The 23,557-nt window shown below is 39.6% G+C and overlaps 1 protein-coding gene across 3 annotated transcripts in view; it reads right to left on the reverse strand.

Annotated features, from left to right (window-relative positions):
* The window catches only part of MTUS1 (microtubule associated scaffold protein 1), a 157,675-nt gene that overhangs the window by 37,297 nt on the left and 96,821 nt on the right, over positions 1–23,557 (reverse strand). For 2 of the 3 annotated variants that reach the window (XM_023216621.1, XM_023216622.1), the window contains one exon: positions 5,001–5,215. In XM_023216621.1, coding sequence (XP_023072389.1) covers positions 5,001–5,215 — 215 coding nt within the window. Of the gene's footprint in view, positions 1–5,000; positions 5,216–18,346; positions 18,829–23,557 lie in introns of those variants that run through there. The other variant, XM_023216623.1, reaches the window with a different exon arrangement.

Genomic DNA, 23,557 nt, shown 5'->3' on the forward strand with positions numbered 1-23,557 from the left:
CTCGCTCTGTCGCCCAGGCTGGAATGCAGTGGCGCTATCTCGGCTCACTGCAAGCTCCGCCTCCCGGGTTTACGCCATTCTCCTGCCTCAGCCTCCCGAGTAGCTGGGACTACAGGTGCCCGCCATCTCGCCTGGCTAGTTTTTTGTATTTTTTAGTAGAGACGGTATTTCGCTGTGTTAGCCAGGATGGTCTCAATCTCCTGACCTCGTGATCTACCCGTCTCGGCCTCCCAAAGTGCTGGGATTACAGGCTTGAGCCACCGCGCCCGGCCTAATTTTTGTATTTCTTGGTTTCACCATGTTGGCCAGGCTGGTCTCAAACTCCAGACCTCAAGTGATAAGCCCACCTCAGCCTCCCAAAGTGTTGGGATTACGGGTGTGAGCCACCATGCCTAGCCTCCAACTGTTTTATAATAGTACTCAGTACACGTTACACAATCAGTAAATATTTGCTGATTATAAAATAAAGAGAACAAAGAACATTTACATAAGACTTTATGCTCATCCTACATCTGGAATTCCATTCTCTCTGTTCACATGTTCACTCACCTACACACTGTGTTGTTTATTAAAGCTGCTAGGATACTTTCGTAATAAAGAACTAGAGTCAGATCCTGCCCTCAGTAAATTTCCTATCTTAAAAAGCAAAAACAAGCATTAAACCGGTATCTCTAATACCAGAGAATGAAAGAGAAGCATATATGCTCCTGGAATCCAGAGGTGGATAGAACGCAGATCTAGAAGGCCAGGAAATCATTCACTAAAGAATGGGTTCTGGACTGGGCATGGTGGCTCATGCCTGTAATCCCAGCAGGCATTTGGGAGACCGAGGCAGGTGGATCAGTTGAGGTGAGGAGTGTAAGACCAGCCTGGCCAACATGGTGAAACCTCATCTCTACTAAAACCACAAAAATTATCCGGGTATGGGTGTGGGCATCTTTAATCCCAACTACTCAGGAGGCTGAGTCAGGAGAACTGCTTGAACCTGGGTGGTGGAGGTTGCAGTCAGCTGAGATTGCACCACAGCACTCCAACCTGGGTGACAGAGCAAGCCACTGTCTTTTAAAAAAAAAAAAAAAAAAGCAGGTTCTGGAGCTATATTCAGTGCAGTCACCATTCCTTGGGTTTCAGGACCTAAATTTAGGTATAAGGTGAAATTCACACACAGTACAAGTGTCTGGGAAAGTCACTAGGAGCTTGCCATGTTGTGGACAACGCATCTCTCTGTAGATCCAATCCGGTGAATTTTTTTTCCCTCTAGTGTTGAATCTACTCTCTCTCTAACTGAGCACCTGATAAAGGCCTCAGCTTGTGTTTAGAGGCCAGGTTGTATGAGGGAAAAGTGTCTTTAAACACTAAGATCGCGGAGAGTATAGAATGCTCACACCACAAGAGGTGTTCAAGGACTGAGAAGACACCTGAAGGAAAGGTAGACTCCTGACTTGCATCTCAAATTGACTCCTGTGCCTTCTTCGTTCATTGGGGGTGGGGGGCATACAAAGTGGACTTGTGTTCTTCACTTAATTTGCCTTTTTTTTTTTTTGTTTTTAAGATGGAATCTCGCTCTGTCGCCCAGGCTGGAGTGCAGTGGCACGATCTTGGCTCACTGCAACCTCCACCTCTCAAAGTAAAGCGATTCTTCTACCTCAGCCTCCTGAGTAGCTGGGACTACAGGCACACACCACTATGCACAACTAATTTTTGTAGTTTTAGTAGAGATGGGGTTTCACCATATTGGTCAGGCTGGTCTTGAACTTCTGACCTCAGGTGATCCACTTGCCTGGGCCTCCCAAAGTGCTGGGATTATAGGCGTGAGCCACTGCGCCTGGCCTGCATTTTTCCTATTTTAGTTGTTTGTATACTGATCTATGTAAATTAAATGCAAGTGGTGATGTGATGCTGCTGTAAAACCGATCTGAACATGTAGGTATTGGGGGCAAGGACAGCAGCCCAGTAACAAAATGTGAACAAAGGATGAAATACAGGAAGTTTATAGGACATTTTTAGTTGATAGCGTCCTAGACCTAGGTTTATGTCCTGGTTCTCCTCTTGCTAGCTATCTGATAGCAGGTAAATTACTTAATTCTATTTCTCAATTTTCTTATTTATAAATTCCAACTCATGTCTTTGGTGAGGATTTATATAAGGTAAGTAAGAGTATCTGGCACTTAGTAAATATTAGGTTGGTGCAAAAGTAATTGCGGCTTTTGGTACGATAGCAAAACCTCAATTACTTTTGCACCAACCTAGTACTCAATAAATCCTTCTTGCTTCTCCTCCATCTCTTTATGTATGGCTACAGCATCTGGGCATGAGAATAACATTAAAAGGGGCAGTTGTTACCAAATGATAAAAAGCCTGATAGTCCCAGTTAAAAACCAGAGTCTCCCCAAAACAAAATAACAATGTGAGTTACGTAATTATAAATTTCCTAGTAGTCACATTGAAAAAAGTTGAAAAAGATGAAGCTAATTTTAATATTCTATTTAACTCAAATAAATACAAAATAATATTTCAATATATTCAATTAAAAATTGTTAATGAGATAGTCTACACCCTTTGTTTTCATGCTAAGTTTTTGGAATCCAAGTGTATTTTACACTTACCACACATCTCAATTCAATGGATTACATTTCGAATGCTCAGTCTCATATGGCTAGTGGCTACCACACTGGACAGATGAGACACAGATAAGGGAGAACCACTGGAAGATGTAATCAGCAGGACGGGATGTTTTCATAAGACGAAGCTGTCAGCTGTGCTTGGGATGGATTATAGGGTACAAACAGTGCAAGCCTAATGATTGGTTAAAAAGTTGCTATCACAGGTTGGGCGTGGTGACTCACGCCTGTAATCCCAGAACTCTGGGAGGCCGAGGTGAGCGGATCATCTGAGGTCAGGAGTTCAAGACCAGCCTGGCCCACATGGCGAAACCCCGTCTCTACTAAAAAAAATACAAAAACTAGCTAGGCATGGTGGCGGGTGCCTGTAATTCTAGCTATTCAGGAGACTGAGGAAGGAGAATCACTTGAACCCGGGAAGCAGACGTTGCAGTGAGCCCAGATCACGCCATTGCACTCCAGCCTGGGCCAAAGAGCGAGACTCCATACCAATAAAAAACAAAAACAAAAAAAACAAACTTGCTATCATAATCTAGTGGACAGCTATCCAGGGTGTGAGCAAGGAGGGCATGAGTGGGGGGATCGCAAAGACATAGAAAGGGGAGAAACACTGTAGAATGAGAGTTTACAGGACTTGACTGACATCATGAGGCGGATAAAGGAGAGAAAATAGTTGAGGATGGGAGCTATTAGGCTGGATATAGTAAAATAATTGGTTTACTTCTAAATATAAAAACTAATTGTTCCCCACATTTGATAGTATACACTTTCTAGTTAGCTCACTTGGTTATAGAAACACACTCTTCAGTTCCTTTCTTACAAATGAAAGAGAAACAAAATACCATATACTATCACCGTAACTAAAAAACTAGGTAGTCCCCATCTTCCTCTCAAAAACAAAAAACATCTGGAGAAAGCTGTAAAATACTCATCAAGAATTCACTGAGGCCGGTTGTGGTGGCGCATGTCTGTAATCCCAGGACTTTGGGAGGCCGAGGAGGGCATATCATGAGGTCAGGAGATCAAGATCACCCTGGCTAACACAGCGAAACCCTGTCTCTACCAAAAATACAAAAAATAAGCTGGGCATGGTGGTGGGTGCCTGTAGTCCCAGCTACTCAGGAGGCTGAGGCAGGAGAATGGCGTGAACCCAGGAGGCGGAGCTTGTAGTGAGCCGAGATCGCGCCACTGCACTCCAGCCTGGGGGACAGAGTGAGACGCCATCTCAAAAAAAAAAAAAAAGAATTCATTGAAACTGTCTACTAGTCTGATAGCTTCTCCAAGGCACAGACCAAGTCTCATCCACTTCTCTCTCTCCCTGCTTCCTAAACAGGCAGCCGTATCACAGGGGCCTCTGTATGAAACCAGGACAGATTTGTTGATCTGAACGAAACTACAGAACAGCCAAACTGAACAGTTTTCTTTTTGCTTTTAATTTTAATTTTTATTTTTTCCCTATGTGGCTTAGGCTGGTCTTGAACTCCTGGCCACAAGCGATCCTTCCTCCTCATCTTCCCAAAATGCTGGGATTCCAGGCATGAGCCACAGTACTTGGCCAGTTTTTGTGTTTGTTTTTTCCTTTTCCTTTGTGTTATCATGTATATCCATCTTTAAAACTGTGATTAAAAACTAAGGAGCTCAAGTTATATTCTCTTATCAGTTTCCCCCTGAAATAATTACAGTTTTTATTGCTATGTCAGTAACATGTTGATATAAACTTGGTTTTCTCAATGAATTTCAGCCAGTTTGTGAAGTAACATCCCTGAATAATATTAGGGAAGAGTAACAACACAGCAAATCTGCTTTGCTTTTGCTGCACCACAGGGACTATTTAGGAATAAACGAAACTTTCAGAAAGAATCCCCAGATATGATTCAGTTCCTTTCTTACAAATGAAAGAGAAACAAAATACCATATACTATCACCGTAAGATATGAAAAGGGGTATGATTCTGGGGATTCTTTCTGAAAAGTGCTCTTTAATCTATAAATATAACAAACCTCATTTTTGAAAGCATTAAACTAAGTGTGATATGAAAAGCTACACACAGACAAACAGAAAAATTAAGTGAAAAAAATGCTAATGCTAGTTTAGGTCTAGAGGCACACAGAGGTGTAACAGGCAATTATGTTCTTGCTGTTGCCATTCTAACCAACAGGCTCTAGGGGTAAAAAAAGGAAGCGAGAAAATGTCTCCATGCCAAATTTCTAGAGACCGACTGAGGTTATCTGGTGAACTGACAAAAATGTAATGCGATGAATTACACCTGATCTTTCCCATCATTTACCCAGATATTCTCAAGGCGAGCGCGTGAGCAAGTCCTCCCCGTGCTCCCATGACCTCAAGGAAAAAGGCTCTTTCTAGGATGCATATCCTTACCTCAGACAGCAGGTGCTGAATCACAACTGTCAATGCCTCAAACTTGGTATTACCACAGGCAAGAAGCTGCTTGAGCTGCAGGATAAACCCACTTTGGTTTTCACATTTTGTTTTATATTGCGCCAATTCACGTGTTTTCTCAGAGGGCAGCGCATCGGGAGCTGTCTGTGTGTGGATACATAAGCTTCGGGGATTCTTCTGCCTGCTCTTTTCAACTGCAAAAGGAATTAACATAGATACAAAGACAGGTGAGGTTAACTTTTAAAATCACCACCACACGGGTTCAGAAACAACCAGCTAAGCCATGGAAACACATTTATGTTCCTGTAAGGAATGCACACTTACAGGATGAGAGCTGAAATGAACTGGAGATCTAGATGGCTGGAATTCACAAACACAGACAGTGGCCGCCAGTTATGACTTTAAAAGATTTATGCGGAACAGAGAATTAGAAACACGACATAAATAGATTTGGCAACCCAGAAACACAAAAACTGTGTGCAAAATGATTCTGTTCTCCTAGTTTCCCATTTTCCAGTTAAACTGGTAGAGAAACCTTGGCTGACGAGAAGCCTGACTTTTCTGATCTCATATGCCGACAGAAACACACACATCACTGGACATTTAATTAAATGCCTTTCTCTCCTCCCATACATTTTCCACAAATCTCTCATTTTTTCCCTGATGATGGCCTAGTCATTACACAGATTTATACTGCAGATGAGTCATTTCCTAATCTCCAATAAATCATAACATACATTGAAAATACTCAGATTTTGCCTCTTTAAGTTCACTGCTACGAGTACTATACTCTTGACTATACTATTCCATTTTCTGCCAAACAAGCTTTGTCGGTCTTTTTGCCCAAGCAGTGATAATGGCTCCCACAGTTTTTTTTTTTTTTTTAAAGCGCATGCTAACACTCCAAATCCAACCCAAATGCCACGCTAAGTGATTATTCCCTTCCTGCGCTATAGTGCCCTGGGAATTACCCTGTTTTAAATAAAAAACTGTTCAGTCTTGGAACTATTTCAAATGTGTCAGTCATTTTGAATATCAAACAGAATTGGAAAAACAAGAAATGAATTGCTTAGCTTCTTGAAATAAACAAGCCAAGTAATCGAAACAAATGTAAATGTGGAAAAAAAGACAGAAGAAACTAAAAAAAAAAAAAGTTTCCTTATTCTAACAGTCTTTCATTATGGCATCCACATTCTGTGGTAACAAATCTAAGACAATTTTTAAAGAAATTTAGTAATTATTTTCTCTAATTTTTTGAGAAGAGGCAAACTATTACAGTGATTGCTTAAAGAAAAACAAAGAAACATTAGTACTCATGTTCTAAGAACAAATGGCTAAATATATTGAATAAACTAAGTTAAAAACAGGAAAAAAGGCTCTTATTTTCTATGGCTGCATTACATGGTTAAATAACTTTGTATTAATTTGTATTAATACTTGATAATTCTCCGTTCTAAAATGACTAAAATATCCATTGTTTCACTGTGTCTTTGTAATACTTGATAAGAAGAAGTATTTATCCATTACTTTTTATTATGATCAATGAAGAGTAGCTTATGAATAATTGTCACTTCCATAGATGCAGAAAATAGCCAAGTTAATATAGTACAGTCCTGAAGGGCGAACAAATTACTAGTCACTCATTGATGAAAAAAGAATCTAAATATTTGACCATGAGATTAGTATTCTTTATGTCATTTCCCAAATGTTTTTAGAAATTGTCACGTAACAGGTAATAGTAATCCCACAGTGATTCACTGATCACAGCGTGTTCTCACTCTGCCTCTCTTCTCATCCCCCCAATGACCCCAGGGAGGACGATGGGGCTCCCAAGTGTGAATGGTCTTCCCCGGGTGTAAACAACTCCTATGGGAATCCAGATTCAACGTCAGAACCCAGGCCTCTAATGCCAAGCCTCTGCTGTTCCCACAGCAGAGAACTTGGAAAGGGCATTAGGTGGTGATGTAATACATGACATATACAAAAATAAACATGCAACAAATGTAATAACATCTTGCTGTAATACATATAAGCCCACTATCTCTCTGATAACTCATTTTAATAAACCCACATATAAACATCTATGTGTAATATAATTTTATAAACATTTTTAGATCCTTTACTATCTAGAATTTACTGCAACAAATATAGACACAAGTTCATTCTCCTGATATCATCTGTATATGTCCTACTAAAACTTACTTAAAAATTCATTTATTGATAACTGCTTTATCATTTCCTGAGTCCTGAATAACATTTGGCTCTCTTTCTAGAATTTCTATGCTAATGAATGTTACTTTAAACACAATTTCAGAGCTTTAAAACTGTCAGTTTAAAATTATTTACAAAATCTGAGAGGTGAAGCTTTTATATTAATATTTTGGAGAAACATTCAAGATTCTTACTTTTTGATTATAAATCTGTAACAAAAATATCACAGAATACATGTAATTATACTAACAATGTTTACTTTTGAAGAGAAGGTAATAGGAATCAGACAGCTACAAAGTATCCTGAAGTATTTTCTATACTTTTTAACCATGGGATAAATATATTACCTCTTCAAAAGTTAAATATAAGAAGTAAACAAAATTACTTTTAAAAGACAGTTAAAGTGAAATTCGAGGACATACATTTTTTATGAAATACTTAGCTATCAAGGAAATAGTCTACGTAGAATTTTTCCTTGGGGAAATTACACAGGAATCTAAACATTACACAGGGTTTGTTAGTGATTACTCAGAATAGCTTTATGATTAAGGAGGAAAGAACACATTATGTATTCGTCTAACAGTACGTGTCTTCAAATTTTAAAATGAGAGCCAATGAGCAAACAGACTGTCCTCTCTGTGGAGCTGGAAATGCGTGCTGTGCACTCAATCTTCCGCTCCATATACTGTGCTCCCTAAGGATGAAGTGTGACGACATGGCAGCCGATGACCCAGTTTCCACATGCTTCCCACTCTCTCCCCACTCCTGGCTCAGCTGCAGATCAGAGATGACGCAAGAATCTCCAACGATGCTCAAAGCCCCAAGGCTCATCAACAGGTACTTCACAGTACTGAAAAGCCAGGGGTTTCCCTTAAATCCTGCAGGATTCATTACTTACATGAAATTAGCATAATATCAGCCAAACTTTGCCCTTACCCTCGTTTATCAGTATGTTACCCTTTTGATAATAAAGCTTTTATACAAAAGTATAAATTATTTTGTTTATTGTACCTATTAACAGAACATGCTCTGATTTCAAAGGATCCATTTAATCAGAAATCTTAAAATTAAATGTTAACTTCTACATCGATTAGATTCCTCTCAACAAGATAATTACCACCATCAGCTGTGACCCAGCCTTACTGGGACTCATTCTAATGAAATGGCGACCTCCATCAGGAAAGCAAAGGCCAGAACCAAAGACATTGGCTCATTTGGAAAACAGCTGGATAACGCTGTTGACTATCTTTGTTCTTTCTACTCAGAAACCTCAATTTAATAAAATTTAAAACTAGTGCAATGAAGTCGTGTATCATCTTCTTAAAGAAAGTGGTTGGTGAAAGAGGAAGATGCCCATTTCTCAGGCTCAAGTCACTTAGGCAAATAGTCCTCCATATCCCAAGACCAAAAATAATTTTGAGAAAAAAACCTACCCACTCAGACACGGACTAACCATCACCACATACTAGCAGCTCAAGACACATCCGTTCTAGGCCAAACAAGCCACACAATTCTGCAATCTGCTGGCTTTTCATATTGTTAAAATCAAGTTAGAAAGGAGATCTACTGAGGGAGGTTGCGTTGGGTTCCATGAAACACAAACTAAACACAGAATTTGGAAACGAATATTGTCTACTTTTGTGTGTACTCACTGACCTACTCACTCACTCACGAAATGTATTTACTAAATTCTACCATGAGGGTGCTGCTGTGGTGGGTGTGCACCTGCCCTGGGGCTCTGGGGGACGGGAGAAGTATCACATAAGAGGGTGGTATTGCTCAGAGAGCCACGAAGACACCAAAGGTCTCTGCTGATTCATGTTTCCCTAGTGCTCACCTCTTCAACTCCAAATCTCAAGCTATCTGTATAAAGGTGATAGTCACTGAATGGATGGTATGTGCTTTCCACAATGTATTGCATTAAAAACCAAGGTTTGTTTGTGGGGTTGACAAAACATAGGTTATAAACTCAGAGGCTAGTGAGGGGTCTCTTCATCCCTGCTAGCAGCGTGGACAGAAAACTCCCTTCCTTCTGCCTAATCTAATCATACACATCTAAAAGTCCTCAAAGGGACACCTACACACAAGTTCTTTCAGTCAGGGTTTCCCCAGCATCTGGTGGCAGGTGCTTATCCTGCCTATGCAGTCTTACATACAGCTTTTTAAAGTTATCATTCATGTCAACTATTAGTTTACATTTGTATGAAGTTTTCCAGTGTTCCTCTCATTAGCTGTTTAAAACAGTTAACAGTAATAATTCGGGAGACATATAATATTTTTCTATTTCTAGGTAGATACGGCATTTACTGAAAACGGAAAATTTTAAGCTCAGCAAAGCGCAGTGTTTAGACATTTAAAATTACCCAAGCCAAGCTGGGCACAGGGGCTCATGCCTGTAATCCCAGCACTTTGGGAGGCCGAGGCAGGCGGATCACGAGGTCAGGAGATCGAGACCATCCTGGCTAACACGGTGAAACCCTGTCTCTACTAAACATACAAAAAATTAGCTGGGCATGGTGGCGGGTGCCTGCATTCCCAGCTACTGGGGAGGTTGAGGCAGGAGAATGGTGTGAACCCAGGAGGCGCAGATTCTAGTGAGCTGGGATCGTGCCACTGCACTCTAGCCTGTGTGACAGAGCAAGACTCCATCTCAAAAAAAAAAAAAAAAAAAAAAAAACACTACCCAAGCCAATTATTTTTTGGAGGTGGGAGAGGGACTTAGGATGCCTCAGCATTTAAACTTTTCATTACTATATTAGTAGAATTTGTTGCAATAGCACATATTATATGAAAAAGGGTTCTATTTCTTTTCTTCACATTAAAAGCAGATTAGAGAACAGAAAGCATATTCATATAAAAAATTCCTGTTTGGGTTAATTATGCTTATAAAATTTTTCCTGAAGCAACAGTCCAAACTCACCCTTAACTATTTTTCACATAGTTGGCAGGAAAAAAGCAAATTTCTCATACTCTTATGGACCTAAAATGGACTACTAACTCAAAGAGGAGTTTATACAAACTCACCACATTCAGAAGTACTTTTAAGAAGGCACTGTCTTCCTCCTAGAGCAACCAAAAAAGCATGACACTGGTCTAAAAATACACACATAGATCAATGGAAGAGAACAGAGAACCCAGATACAAAGCCACATGCTTACACCTAACTGATCTTTGACAAAGTCAGCAAAAATACATACAACGGAGAAAGGACATCCTATTCAAAAAATGGCGCTGGGAAAATGAGAAGAGAGAAACTGGAGCCCTGTCTCTTATCACGTGCAAAAATGAACTCAAGACAGATTGAAGACTTACAATCTAAGACCCGAAACAATAAAAATTCCTGGGCGGGGGGGGCGGGGACAGGCACTAGAAAAAACACTGGCCAAGGCAAATAATTCATCACTAAGATCTCCAAAGCAAATGCAACAAAAACAAAAATAGACAAATGGGACTTAAACTAAAAAGCTTCTGCACAGTAAAAGAAACAGTCAACAGAGGAAACAGACAACCTACAGAATGGGAGAAAATATTTGCAAAGTATGCATTTGACAAATATCTAATATTCAGAATTTATAAGGGACCCCAACAACTCAACAAGAAAAAATACAACCCCTATAAAAAATGGGCAAAGGACATATACAGACATTTCTCAAAAGACAGAGAAGCAGCCAACATATGCAAAAGTAGAACATACGAAAAAATGTTCAACATCACTAATCATCAGAGAAATGCAAATTAAAACCATCATGAGCTACCATCTCATATCAGCCAGAATATGAGGCTATTACTAAAAAGTCAAAAAAACATAGATGTTGGCAAGGATGCGGAGAGAGGGCAATGCTTATACACTGTTCGTGGGAATATGAATTAGTACAATCTCTATGGAAAACAGTATGGAGATTCCTCAAAGAACTAAAAACAGAACTACCATTCAACCCAGCAATCCCACTATTGGGTATCTTCCCAAAGGAAAAGAAAAAAACAGACTATCTTACAAGAGAAATGAAAATTAAAATAGCCACTTAAATACTAGAAATATTTGTAATATAGGCAATAAATAAAAAGAGAACATCATTCTCAAAATACTAAGAAGTTAAGGACAAGCAATTTGGAAGAGAGGTGCCTAGCACTCAGGGCACCAGGGAGAAAAAAGGCAAATCTCTCACCCCCCAAAAAAAAGCTCTATTAGTCTTAATTTTCCACAGAGCCACATAATTGCTGATGTTTATAAAAAGGACCCTTGGGTACTAAAATGACCCAAAGTATTGCCTTAAACACAGAAATATGATATTAAATATTAGATATCTTTAAATCACATCTGTTGTGTTTCTACCTAAGAATATGCATACATTATTAATAAAGTATTATTCTTAGTGCTGAAAGATGTTTTAAAGCTCATAAAAAGTATATTACTTCATTTATAGGGTAATTCTCTATTAATTAACCAGAATAAATTGTTCTAACGAAACAACTATTTACTATATACAGCTTGCCATGTTCCTCCAATGTCTCTTGATGAAAAACACTGCCGTCCTTCCCATTCTGAATGCAACTCCAAATCATAATTTATTATTTCCTTTCCATTTGTGTGTGAAAGTGGATACTACGTTAAAACATAATTTAGTGTAATAAAACTCTAATTATCTGAAACTCATCAGATTAGGACATACGGTGTCTTTCAACATCTCACTTTTAAAAACTTACCAAAATCAGCCAGGCGCGGTAGCTCAAGCTTGTAATCCCAGCACTTTGGGAAGCTGAGGTGGGAGGATCACGAGGTCAGGAGATCGAGACCATCCTGGTTAACACAGTGAAACTCTATCTCTACTAAAAAATACAAAAAACTAGCCAGGGTAGGTGGCAGGCACCTGTAGCCCCAGCTACTTGGGAGGCTGAGGCAGGAGAATGGTGTGAACCCGGGAGGTGGAGCTTGCAGTGAGCTGAGATCCGGCCACTACACTCCAGCCTGGGCGACAGAGCGAGACTCGGTCAAAAAAAAAAAAAAAAACTTTCCAAAATCTTACCTACTGTGAACAAAACTTGCCATTTAACACTTTACTGTCTTTTTCAACAGAAAGCTGTAACTACAAAAAGGCCGATTTTCATGTCACGGCAAAGCTACAGCTCTAAAACTGCCACAGCTACAGAAGCTTGGAATCAATCTACAACACAATGATTTCAGCATCATACCATTCATAATACCAGTTTTTAGCAAATGCTTGTCTATGTGGCACGAGTCCAGCAAAATCCTTCATGACTGCTTTCAAGGAGGCTGAAAGGAAGAATCCGGAGTCACAGTACGATAACCAAGGGGCAGTGAAAGGCTACATCTCTCATTCTTCTTCATCTTGGTCCTTTTAATTTCTTCTGCATTCTACAAAAGCCTAAATTTTATCTTTTCACATGCAAATTCTAACATATGTGGTTTTTTAATGGAAGCTTTCTAATATGGCCTCACTGACGTCTACATTTTGTGGTACGAAAAACACAAGAGAAACTAAAGTTTATTTACTGTCACCTTAACGGTACATGAATAAATGCCCTCCTAATCCATAATACATCCATAAATGCAGCAATAACATATTAAGCATACAAAAGCCACACTTAAAGTTGAGCACATTCCTTCCCAATGTATTTTATAACTGAAAATTCATTCAAGAGATCAAAAATCAAATATTAAGACTTACATCCAAACAATAAAACAACTTGAAAGTTTAACTGGAATCATTACAAACAGGTAATCAATGCCCCTCCAAAATGCATAGAATAAACAGCAAGGCCTGTTGCAAGACTCAACTTGTTAAATAATACACTCCCCTCATTTATAATCAGCCAACATCTGCTTGAGAAATACCTGTTCTGCCTTCTCTGTGGCAGATACTGCAATAGGGCTCTTAATATTTTGTACCTATCTGTGGGACAGAGACTAGAGAAGTCACAGGCTCTATTTCCCAGCCTCCCTTCCAGGTAGATACAGTCATGTGACTGAGACCTGGCCAATGAGACGGAAGCTGAAGCGACCTGGCACCACCCCTTCCTCATTTTTCTTCCTTTCTGGAGCAGCCACTGTGAGACCATGAGGCAACAATCATGAAGACAGGGCTAAGAAGACAGCAGAGATGAGGATTCCAACATGGTGGAGCCACTGAACAACCTCAAAGCTGCTTTTCTTCACGGGGGACAACTTGCTTATTAGTGAAGCTATTAATTCCACCTAAAAGGAGTCGAAAGTGAATACCAAATGCGAGAACATAATTTGATGAATTTCATTGTAAACAAACGCATTCCCATTCTGCCTGCCTCTTACTGAACACCTGTTTAAAACGGTTCTCTTCATGAACACAAAGAAGGGAAACAGACACAGGGGTCTATGTGAGGGTGCAGGGTAGGAGGAGGGAGAGGAGCAGAAAAAAATAACTCGGGTCCTGGCCTTAATACCTGGGTGATGAAATCATCTGTACAATAAACTATTTATTGTACAATAATCTGTACAACGAACTCTGTGACATGAGTTTACCTGTGTAACAAACCTTTACATGTATCCCTGAATCTAAAAGTTCAAACTATAATAAAATAGCAAAAGTAAATGGAAATATTTTGTCCTGATACTAACTCTGCCATTTCTCGATATGTATGTACACGTGTTCCTCCTCCTTTGTGCTGCAGTAATCATGTTTAATGTCACTAGCTCAGCAGAAAGAATTCTGTCCTTAGTGTACTGAATTGCCTTCACTAGAGTCAAGAAGGAAATTAACCTGTGAGGTTCAAATGACACTCTTCATAGTAATTAACACAAGAATTTCCAGCTTCATAGAAAAACTGAATGCTAAGTGGCAAGGAATAAATTCTTAGCATAGTCTTTTCCTTCCCCTGCCTCATTATAAAACTAGAACTAGTATGCTGAGGTAAAATTCTGAGAAGAGACGGAGTTTAATACTTTGGTAAGAAAGACTATTGCTGACCTTTCCCCACGTCAGTGAAGTCATCACTGGACTTCTCAGATTTTCATCTGCGCCTGATGTCCTACAACATCATGCACAGTTCCTGACAAATTCCCTCCTCTCCCCTATTTACAGAGGAAAGATAACCTCGATCCAACAGCACGCTTCGCCAGTGGTGGACACCACCCAGTAATAATATATCAGAGTGCCCAGTGCCCAGCTGCCAGGTCGCTTAAGCTTCCGTCTCATTGGCCAGGTCTCAGTCACATGACTGTATCTACCTGGAAGGGAGGCTGGGAAATAGAGCCTGTGACTTCTCTAGTCTGTGTCCCACAGATAGGTATAAAATGTTAAGAGTCCTATTGCAGTGCCCTCTACATAGGATCAGTGAGAAAGCTTATTCTGGCTGGATCTCTATAATGGCCAGCCCCTGTCCCACCAAATTCTATGCTCAGAAATATTACAACTCTTTTGTTTCCTTGAAGGAGCCCTTCCTCAAACCCCTCCAGGCTTTTACATGCTTTTTTTTTCTGTCTGAAACACTTGGGTTCTTGGTTAATTCTCCATTTCCCGAGAACTCAACTTAAAAGGCACTTCTACTGGAGGACCTGGATTAAAGGTACCCCCACCTGCTAAGAGCTGCCTGGGCACCGGTCCACACCCTCTATTATTACCTGGTGCTCTGTCTCCTTCTGTTAAACAGTGGGCTGTGTGAAGGCAGGGTCCATTTGACTTACTCCCAGCCATACTTTCAGCACCTACCATCATGCCTGGTACACAGTACACGTCTAATGGGTACTTCCTTATGCAATGAATGTATTAATCTGTAATGCGACAGTTTAGAAGCAAGGGAAAGGCTGGAGGCACAGACCAAATAGAAAGCTTTTCAGAAAGCCCAGTCAACATCTTAGCCTGGATTATACAAAACTGTTCATATTTGGCCACTTTTTACTTATTAGAAGAGAAATTTTGTGTGTGTGGCTTTTTAAATAGAGACAGGGTCTCGCTAACTCTCCAGGGCTGGTCTCAAACTCCTAGCCTTAAGTGATCCTCTTGCCTTGGCCTCCCAAAGTGCTGGCATTACAGGTGTGAGCCACTGGCACCAGCCAAGAAGAGCAATTTCAATGCTTCAACATAATAGTGCCTGAACTAGGGTAATGGCAGGGGGTAAAAACAAATAGAGATTTCAAATGATGGAGTCTTAAGAGTTTGGCAACCAACTGATCATGGATAAATCAGGACAAGTAATGAATCAAAGGTGGGGTATGGCCAGGCGCGGTGGCTCATGCCTGTAATCCCAGCACTTTGGGAGGCTGAGGCAGGCGAATTGCCTGAAGTCAGGAGTTCCAGACCAGTCTGGCCAACGTGGTGAAACCCCATCTCTATTAAAAATAAAAAAAGTTAGCTGGGCGTGGTGGTGGGCGCCTGTAATCCCAGCTACTCGGGAAGCTGAGGCAGGAGAATTGTTTGAACCTGGGAGGTGGAGGTTGCAGCGAGCCGAGATACCACCAGTGCACTCCAGCCTAGGCGACAGAGTGAGACTCCATCTAAAACAAACAAACAAAAAACAACAGAAAACAAAGGTGGGTTCTGATGAGCAGACACATGGTGTCATGAAAAGAAACAGATAATTCAGGAGTATTAAGTGAATTTAGGAGGTAAAAATAAGGAGACAATTCATTTAGATAAGATGAATTTCCAAGCAGAGTAATACACTGAGGGTTTTCAAATCTTCAGTCAGAAAATTCACAGATTATGAGGCTAAGGGGAACCTGGAAGTCATCTCATGTGATTCCCTTATTTTGTAGCCCCGTAAGGTTAGGTGCACAGGGCTATTCACTTGGTCACTAGCAGAATCAAGGCTATAATCCAGGCCTCTTGGAATCCAGGTCAACACCACTGCACAGAGGCAACCAACACCACTTCCTTCACTAACGATACAAACCCAAGGTACTGCCGACAGTCCGTTCAGATAAGAGTCACTGCGACAGTGTCAATACCCACTTGACGGACGATTCCTCGGACATTAAAATGACATAATACGGATAAGCCCACAAAAGACTGATATTGGGAGTAAGCAGAATTATATTCCTTACAGGATTTTAAAAAGCCTCCAACACACAAAACACTTTCTCCATCCCTGCTATTCCTTGGATCTAACAAAATTACAGCAAAATTTGCAGCCAGAAAATATGTACGCCAAAAATTCTAAATAGAGGTCCCAGGTTTTAGTCCTATCTCTGCCACTTACTGTGTGCCTTTGGGCAAGTGAATTCAGCTCTCTGGGCCTGAGACTTCCTGGTATAAGATAGATTAGATCACCTCTATGTGAACTCTAGCTCAAAAAATTTTGATTGCAAATCAACAAAAAATAGTTTTACATAAGTTTAGAAAATAAAATGTGCCCAATACATCACTATTAATCAAACTCTGGTAACAGAAGCCTTGTGTCTTTTGCTTAAGCTGTCTTGGAAAGCTACCTGCTTCACGACAACACTACAAACAACTTAGAATGTCTACTACCAGAGCACTGGTTAAGTAAATCATGACTTATCCAACAATGGAATGTTACAGAACTTTTTTTTTTTTAATGAGGCAGATAAAAATGTGATCACATGCAAGTCTAAAATACATTAGCTTTAAAAAGGTATAGAATATATAGTATGCTTTTATTTCTGTATAACAAAAAAAGAATATAAGACCTATGTAGATTTACACGCGACTGGAAACGTGCAAGAACACTATACAAGCAGCCTGACAGTGGCTGTCTCCACGGAGCGCAGGCAGGGACCCTGGGTAAAAAAGAGGCTTGCCTAGGACTGCACAACCTTCCACACTGTTTGATTTTATTTTTAAGTTGGAGTGTGGATTATGGTATTTAAAAAAAAAAAAAACTTGTTAAAATTAAAAGCGATGTGGAGCTACTTTCGATCAGACAAATTACTGCAAATATAGGGAATATAGGGTACCCTTTGATTTTTTTTCCCCCCACCTATTAATTTTTTCAGTTGAAAGGGCTGCAGCGCCCCTGGGCTGGAAGAGGAGGGCCACTGCTGACCACCTCCTCGCTGCCTCCCCCATTTACCTTCAGCTGTCAGCTCAGACTGAAAGGGAGAGGCTGGCAAACTCAAATGACACGTCAAGGGGAGTTATGAAACACGAGAGAGAGGTGCTGGAAAAAATCAGAATTCTCCCACAGAGAAGGGAGATGCCTCTGGGAAAACTAAAAACAGTCAGCTGAAAAAAAAAATCCCCAGGGGCAGAGATGAGCCAAGTGCAAAACAAGATACACGAGGGGTCACATGCACATGAAGCAGGAAAAAAAAAAAAATCAATTTACATCCTCATCAAACATTCCTGCAACACCTAACACCAATCAGCCCAAAACAAATGTAACAGCACCCCAGCTAACATATTTTACAGAAGAAAATTGATTTAATTCTCTGTGGTTGTAAAAAATCATCTAGAACAAAAGTAGCAATGTAGGCCAAGCCAATCCCCTAAAAGTGAGCAGACAGGTCACCATGGGCCTAAAATATATACTAAATTTATTTTCATCTTAGGCACAGAGAATGAAAAGCAGATACAAACATAAACCTCAGGGGAAGTATTTTGAGACTGCACACGTTTTTACTATGAAGACTGAAAAACTAGATTTGCGATTCACTTACTACTTCTCCATAACCATTAGGATGTTTTCTGTCAGAATGGCTTAGAATACAGAAATCTTTTAGCATGTTACAATTAACTGTCTCATCTGACTGAGAAACTATCCAATGAAAAACGATGGAAACCTCATTTACACAGGGGAAAAAGAAATATTCTTCTAAATTTACCTATGTCCTATTTCCCAACCATTGGAAGTAAAATATAATTTAACAGGTGCTGATTTTCACACATTTGGCTGGGGACAGAGAAAGGAGCTAGGGAACACCAAGGCAACAATTCTGTCTTCCATCAACACAAACAACACAATCTGCTGCTAAAAGTAAAAGTATTAGGCACTTGTGCTGAAGCAACAGAAAACAATTTTTAAATTAAACCTCATCTCTCATTAGAGAGAGCTTGGTTTCTCCAATTATCTGTGTCCTTGGAAAAACCTCTGATAAACATCTGCAAATTAATGAAGACGTCCCCCATGCAACACTAAGCAGAGATGTAGGCAAGACAGACCTGTGTGGAAAACAACAGTGCTTCTCCTAAACCCTGAAGGAAGTCGAAGGTTTCGAAGCAATCCTTTGGCTGTCAGTCGTACGTGAATGGTGGATAAGGAGAATTTGGGAGACAACAACATGTCTTCGGAGCAGGTGGCGAGATTTCACAGAAGAGGCGATTTCCATGGACTGTCACATACTGTCTTTTTAAACTCAGTACTCTTCAAGGCCAAGAAATACAGTGAGAGGAAACATGCCTACACAGCAAATGTCATTCCACCAGAGAGGCAAAGAAGAAAAAAAATCCCCCAGGGCTAGCCAAGTGTTTCTGGCTTCCGTTTTCACTTCCAGATGTTACCAAAACGATGCTCTTCCTCCGAATAAAATCTCCTTCCTGCAGGTCCAGAAGCCGCCTCTGAACCACAACACACTGTGCATGCTTGCGGAGTTGTTATGGTTTTCATCCGAGATGGTAAAGGGGAGGAGAAAGTGGGTGGTCTCGGGAGCTTTAGAGAACAACCAATAATGTCACAGATCCTGTAACCACTTGAAAGATCACTAGGGGAAATTAACTACCTCAAATGACTGGTGTTTATTTCATAATTAGAAAAAAATTAAGATTTCCTGAAAGTACACTGTGTACTGATTCTAACATTTTTCACTCCTTATATTTGCACTAATAACAGGAGCATTTTTTTCTCTAGATATTTTTCATGTAAACCTATATTTAAGCCAGGTATTTTGGAAAAGTTTTTTTTTTTTTTTTAAAGACTTCAGGCAATAAATGTTCCCAACTACAATATTTAAGAAAATTTCTATTCTAATATATTAATGACAGATTGTCAAAAGGTTAAAGTTCAACTTTAATTCCCACATGCTGAGGACCTCACAAATAGTCAACAATGAAAGATTAACACGGTTTCTCTACCAGAGATAATATCAGAGTTCCAGAGGAACAGCCCATCAGATTGGCATATTCTAAAGACTCCATTTATTGTGTGAGTAATTTAGAACATCAGGTGGTCTCCCACAGCGCTCTTTAAAGACTAGGAGTGTGAGGAGGGCACAGGTATCAGTACCTTTTGCCAGTTATCTACTAATTTTTATTTCCGCAGAGTGGCTTGTAAAAGCATGTTGAAACACGATGGCAAAAACCAAAAGAACTTGTAAAACAAAGATATGGATCTGAGAATTAACAATAATATGCCCACTTAAGCTAATTCCAATAAACCACAAATAGCCTCAGCTCTTAACATTTTTAAAAATGTTATAAAGTACAAAACAATGTTTTAAAAATGTCCTATGCCGGTTTCCAAGATTTCCTAGAAAATAAGACTCAGAAATAAATGCAGAATTGTTACCATAGATAACACTAGTAAGTGCTATTAAAACTGGCAGGAAGCAGTTCTTTTAGAAATTCTATAGAGTAGGTTATGAAGCGGGGAGGAGAGAGGGAGGAAGGGAAAATTTAAGTAAGTCCTCTTCCCTCAGATCCCCTCCCTCTTTACTCAAGCCCCCAACTTGCCATTTTAGAGGCTGTCAGCAAGGGAGACAGACCCAATAACCCGTCCAGCGCTCCTGTGAGAAAGACACACCTAGTTCATACACTGACGGAAAACCTGCTAAATACATTGCACCATGGCAACTGAAGCCAAATGATCAAGGAATTAAAGTCAAGGCAAGCTGCTTTTAGGGGTTGCCTTTTACTTCATCCCAGTTTATTATTAAAAAACCTAAACACCTTTTCCTTCCAGATTCTACATACTAAAAATATACCAGAACCTTTTCCTCTACCCCCCAAAACCTTGTAAAAACTAAGAAATCAATCAGCATTAAAAACATAAATAGAAGAACAGAGTCAAATTTTGATATGATTAAAAAAAGATATGCGACCACTCCATATAGTAGGAGGCGGTTTTTCTTTATTTTGGTTGTGTCTGTTGTTTATTCAGTAATAGTAAATTCTAAATTATCCTTTCTTTTTTCTTTTTTTCAGAAGGAGTTTCACTCTTGTTGCCCAGGCTGGAGTGCAATAGCACGGTCTCTGTTCACTGCAACCTCCACCTGCCGGGTTCAAGTGATTATCCAGCCTCAGTCTCCCAAGTAGCTGGAATTACAGGCGCCCACCACCATGCCTGGCTGATTTTTGTATTTTTAGTAGAGACGGGGGGTTTCACCATGTTGGCCAGGCTGGTCTTGAACTCCTGACCTCAGGTGATCCACACACCTCAGCCTCCCAAGTGCTGGGATTACAGGCGTGAGCCGCCGCGCCCGGCCTTAAATTATCCTTGTTAAAAGGGAAGTTCTTTAGACTCCCTAAAAGAAGAAATTAGCAATCTAATCACCAATTAATCAGATTCATTAACATTTTTACTTGAATTACATTAAGCTATAACCACACATATTAAAAATAAACGTTGTTAATGATATCTCTTAACAGCAGAGTAAGAAGCTGCAGGAATAAACTAAAACAGTGCCAGTGAGGAGGAAAAGCCAAAAGTCATTCGTTTGTACAGTGAAATACACACACAAACATAGCAAGGTGTACTAGATACATGACAGAACTGCACAAACTAGGTTTCGATTCTTTCCCAAACATAATCTGCCTCCTGGTGGCCGTGCAGCACAAGTGCACCAAAGCAAGGGAGCTGCCCTGGCAACCCCTAAACATGAATGGCCATCCCTTACAATCTACTGCTCCAAGCACTCTCTTACACACTTTACGTTTGCTCATTTAAATAACCGGATAAGCAATTACTTTCAGGTCACAACTATTTTTATACTATATATGCCTCTGGGGGGAGCCGAGATAAAAAAAAACTGGTTCAAAAAAATTATTTGATTATTTGATGGTCCGTTACCACTTAGGTACTCTGCATTTTCTGAAATTGAACGAATGTGAGAGAATTACCTAAAAAAAGTGTCTTTGTTATTTTTAAAAGTCTTAATTTAAGAGGAAAAGATAGGCACCACTTGAGGACAAGAGAGGAAAAAATAAGGAAATTTTAGTGCCTAAGGTAGAACATTTTGTAGTTGGTAAAACATTAGCTATGAGTCTTTATGAGCCGGGTGTGGTGCCTGTAATCTCAGCACTTTGCGAGGCCAAGGTGGGTGGCATCACCTGAGGTCAGGAGTTCAAGATCAGCCTGGCCACCATGGTGAAACCCTGTCTCTACTAAAAATACAAAAAATTAGCTGGGTATGATGACAGGTAAGAACCGCTTGAATCCAGGAGATGGAGGATGCAATGAGCAGAGATTGCACTACTGCACCCCAGGCTGGGCAACAAGAGCGAAACTCCTCCTCACAGACCAAAAAAAAAAAAAAAAGATGAGTCTCTATGAAGCAGAGCCTGTGTTAGGATGTCAGTGGAAAACAAAACCATGATTTAAAATTTTATGCAATGTAGAATCTGAACTTCAAACAAGAAGGATAAAGTATATCGGAGCAAACATGCCAAAATGTCAGCAATGCTCTGGGAGGTGGAAGAGGCAAGATTTCTATTTTTCTTTATTATATGTGTTTGTATTTTCCTTTTTTTTCAAAAATCCTGGAGCCAGAAAAAAATTAAGAAGTTTAAGTGTTAGGATAATTTTATAGAAAGCCTACAAAATGACCCGAGTTTTCATAATGACACAAAGAAAAACAAATGATGTGTAAAGTCTACACTAAGGCTTAAATAACAAAAGATGATGATACAAAATGTTTGGTAAGTCAATATGTTGTAATATCACAGTATATTCAAACGAATAGAAATTCCACTGAAATCTGCATAGAAATGTGGTTTTTTAAATCAAGGATTTAGAAAACAATGTCATGATTCTAGACAAGATTCTAGCATAATCTGTATAGTGTGCTTAGATGCTACAAAATGCACTCAATTTGTCTGTTATTTTTAATTATCATAAAGAACGAGGAAGATTAAAACTTAAACCACATGGCTTGTTCAGAGATTCAAGCATCTCTATCCAACCAATCTCCTTTAACCTAATATGGAACATTAATCTTAACATTTATTTCCTTACTTTCCCTAACACAGCATTAATTGCAACATTTTCTTCCTTTTACTCCTCATAGTCTTTAATGTATTAAGTTCAATTCTCTATTCCAGTTGTATAAACTTCAACCTAAGGCCCAATTTTTCCACACTACCCTCTTCCTCGGTACGAAGATATATTGTAATTATCAAAAAATTAACACAAAGCAATTAGAAAAACAATCAGCTTCCAACCACTTATCAACTTCCATTGATAAGCTCTCAAAGAACAGCGACATTGCCTTTTATTTTGCAATAAGCAAAATAAGACTTTAAATTAAAAGCAGTAATGCTTTGAATTCATGTACAATGTTTGTTTTTAAAAAACAAAAACCATATGTTCATTGTAGATTTTTTTTTTTTTTTTGAGACAGAGTCTCACTCTGTTCCCCATGCTGGAGTGCAGTGGCGCGATCTCGGCTCACCGCAAGCTCTGCTTCCCGGGTTCACGCCATTCTCCTGCCTCAGCCTCCCGAGTAGCTGGGACTACAGGTGCCCGCCACCACGCCCGGTTAATTCTTTTTTTTTTTTGTATTTTTAGTAGAGATGGGGTTTCACCGTGTTAGCCAGGATGGTCTCAATCTCCTGACCTCGTGATATGCCCACCTTGGTGTCCCACAATGCTGGGATTACAGGCGTGAGCCAGCGCACCAGGCAAGAATTTTTTTTTTAATTTAAATTACTTACACATCAGACTGCTCTGCAATTGTTTTTAAACTTACTATAAGCTCAATAAACTTATTAAACTTAAAAATTTCACACGTATCTTTCCATGGGATTAAATAAGCCTTTATATTGTTATTTTAATGGCTTCAAAAATGTCTTCAGAACGCCAACGAACTTAATTCCTATAAGGTATATAGGTTGTTTCCAATTTTCCCCATTGTAAATAATTCTGAAAAGCAGTAAATAAAGAAATAAATTATTTTCCTAGACCCAATTCTGAAAAACAGAATTCCTGGGTAGAAGGTGTTTGCTCTCTGCTACAGCCGCTGTAATTCACACTTTAGGAGCTGTACATGTGAGTGCTGTTTCTTACTCTTTGCCAGTACCAGATACTACCATTAAGAAATAAGCAAGAACTGAGAGCACGTTATTTTAACTCATATTTGGTAAACATTTTTCATACATTCCTTAGTCCTTCATACGTTTCTTCTTTTCTGTCCATCCACTTATTTTTCCCTTTCTTTTTGT

The sequence above is a fragment of the Piliocolobus tephrosceles genome, chromosome 7 (genome assembly GCF_002776525.5).
Source record: "Piliocolobus tephrosceles isolate RC106 chromosome 7, ASM277652v3, whole genome shotgun sequence".
Classification (NCBI taxonomy): domain Eukaryota; kingdom Metazoa; phylum Chordata; class Mammalia; order Primates; family Cercopithecidae; genus Piliocolobus; species Piliocolobus tephrosceles.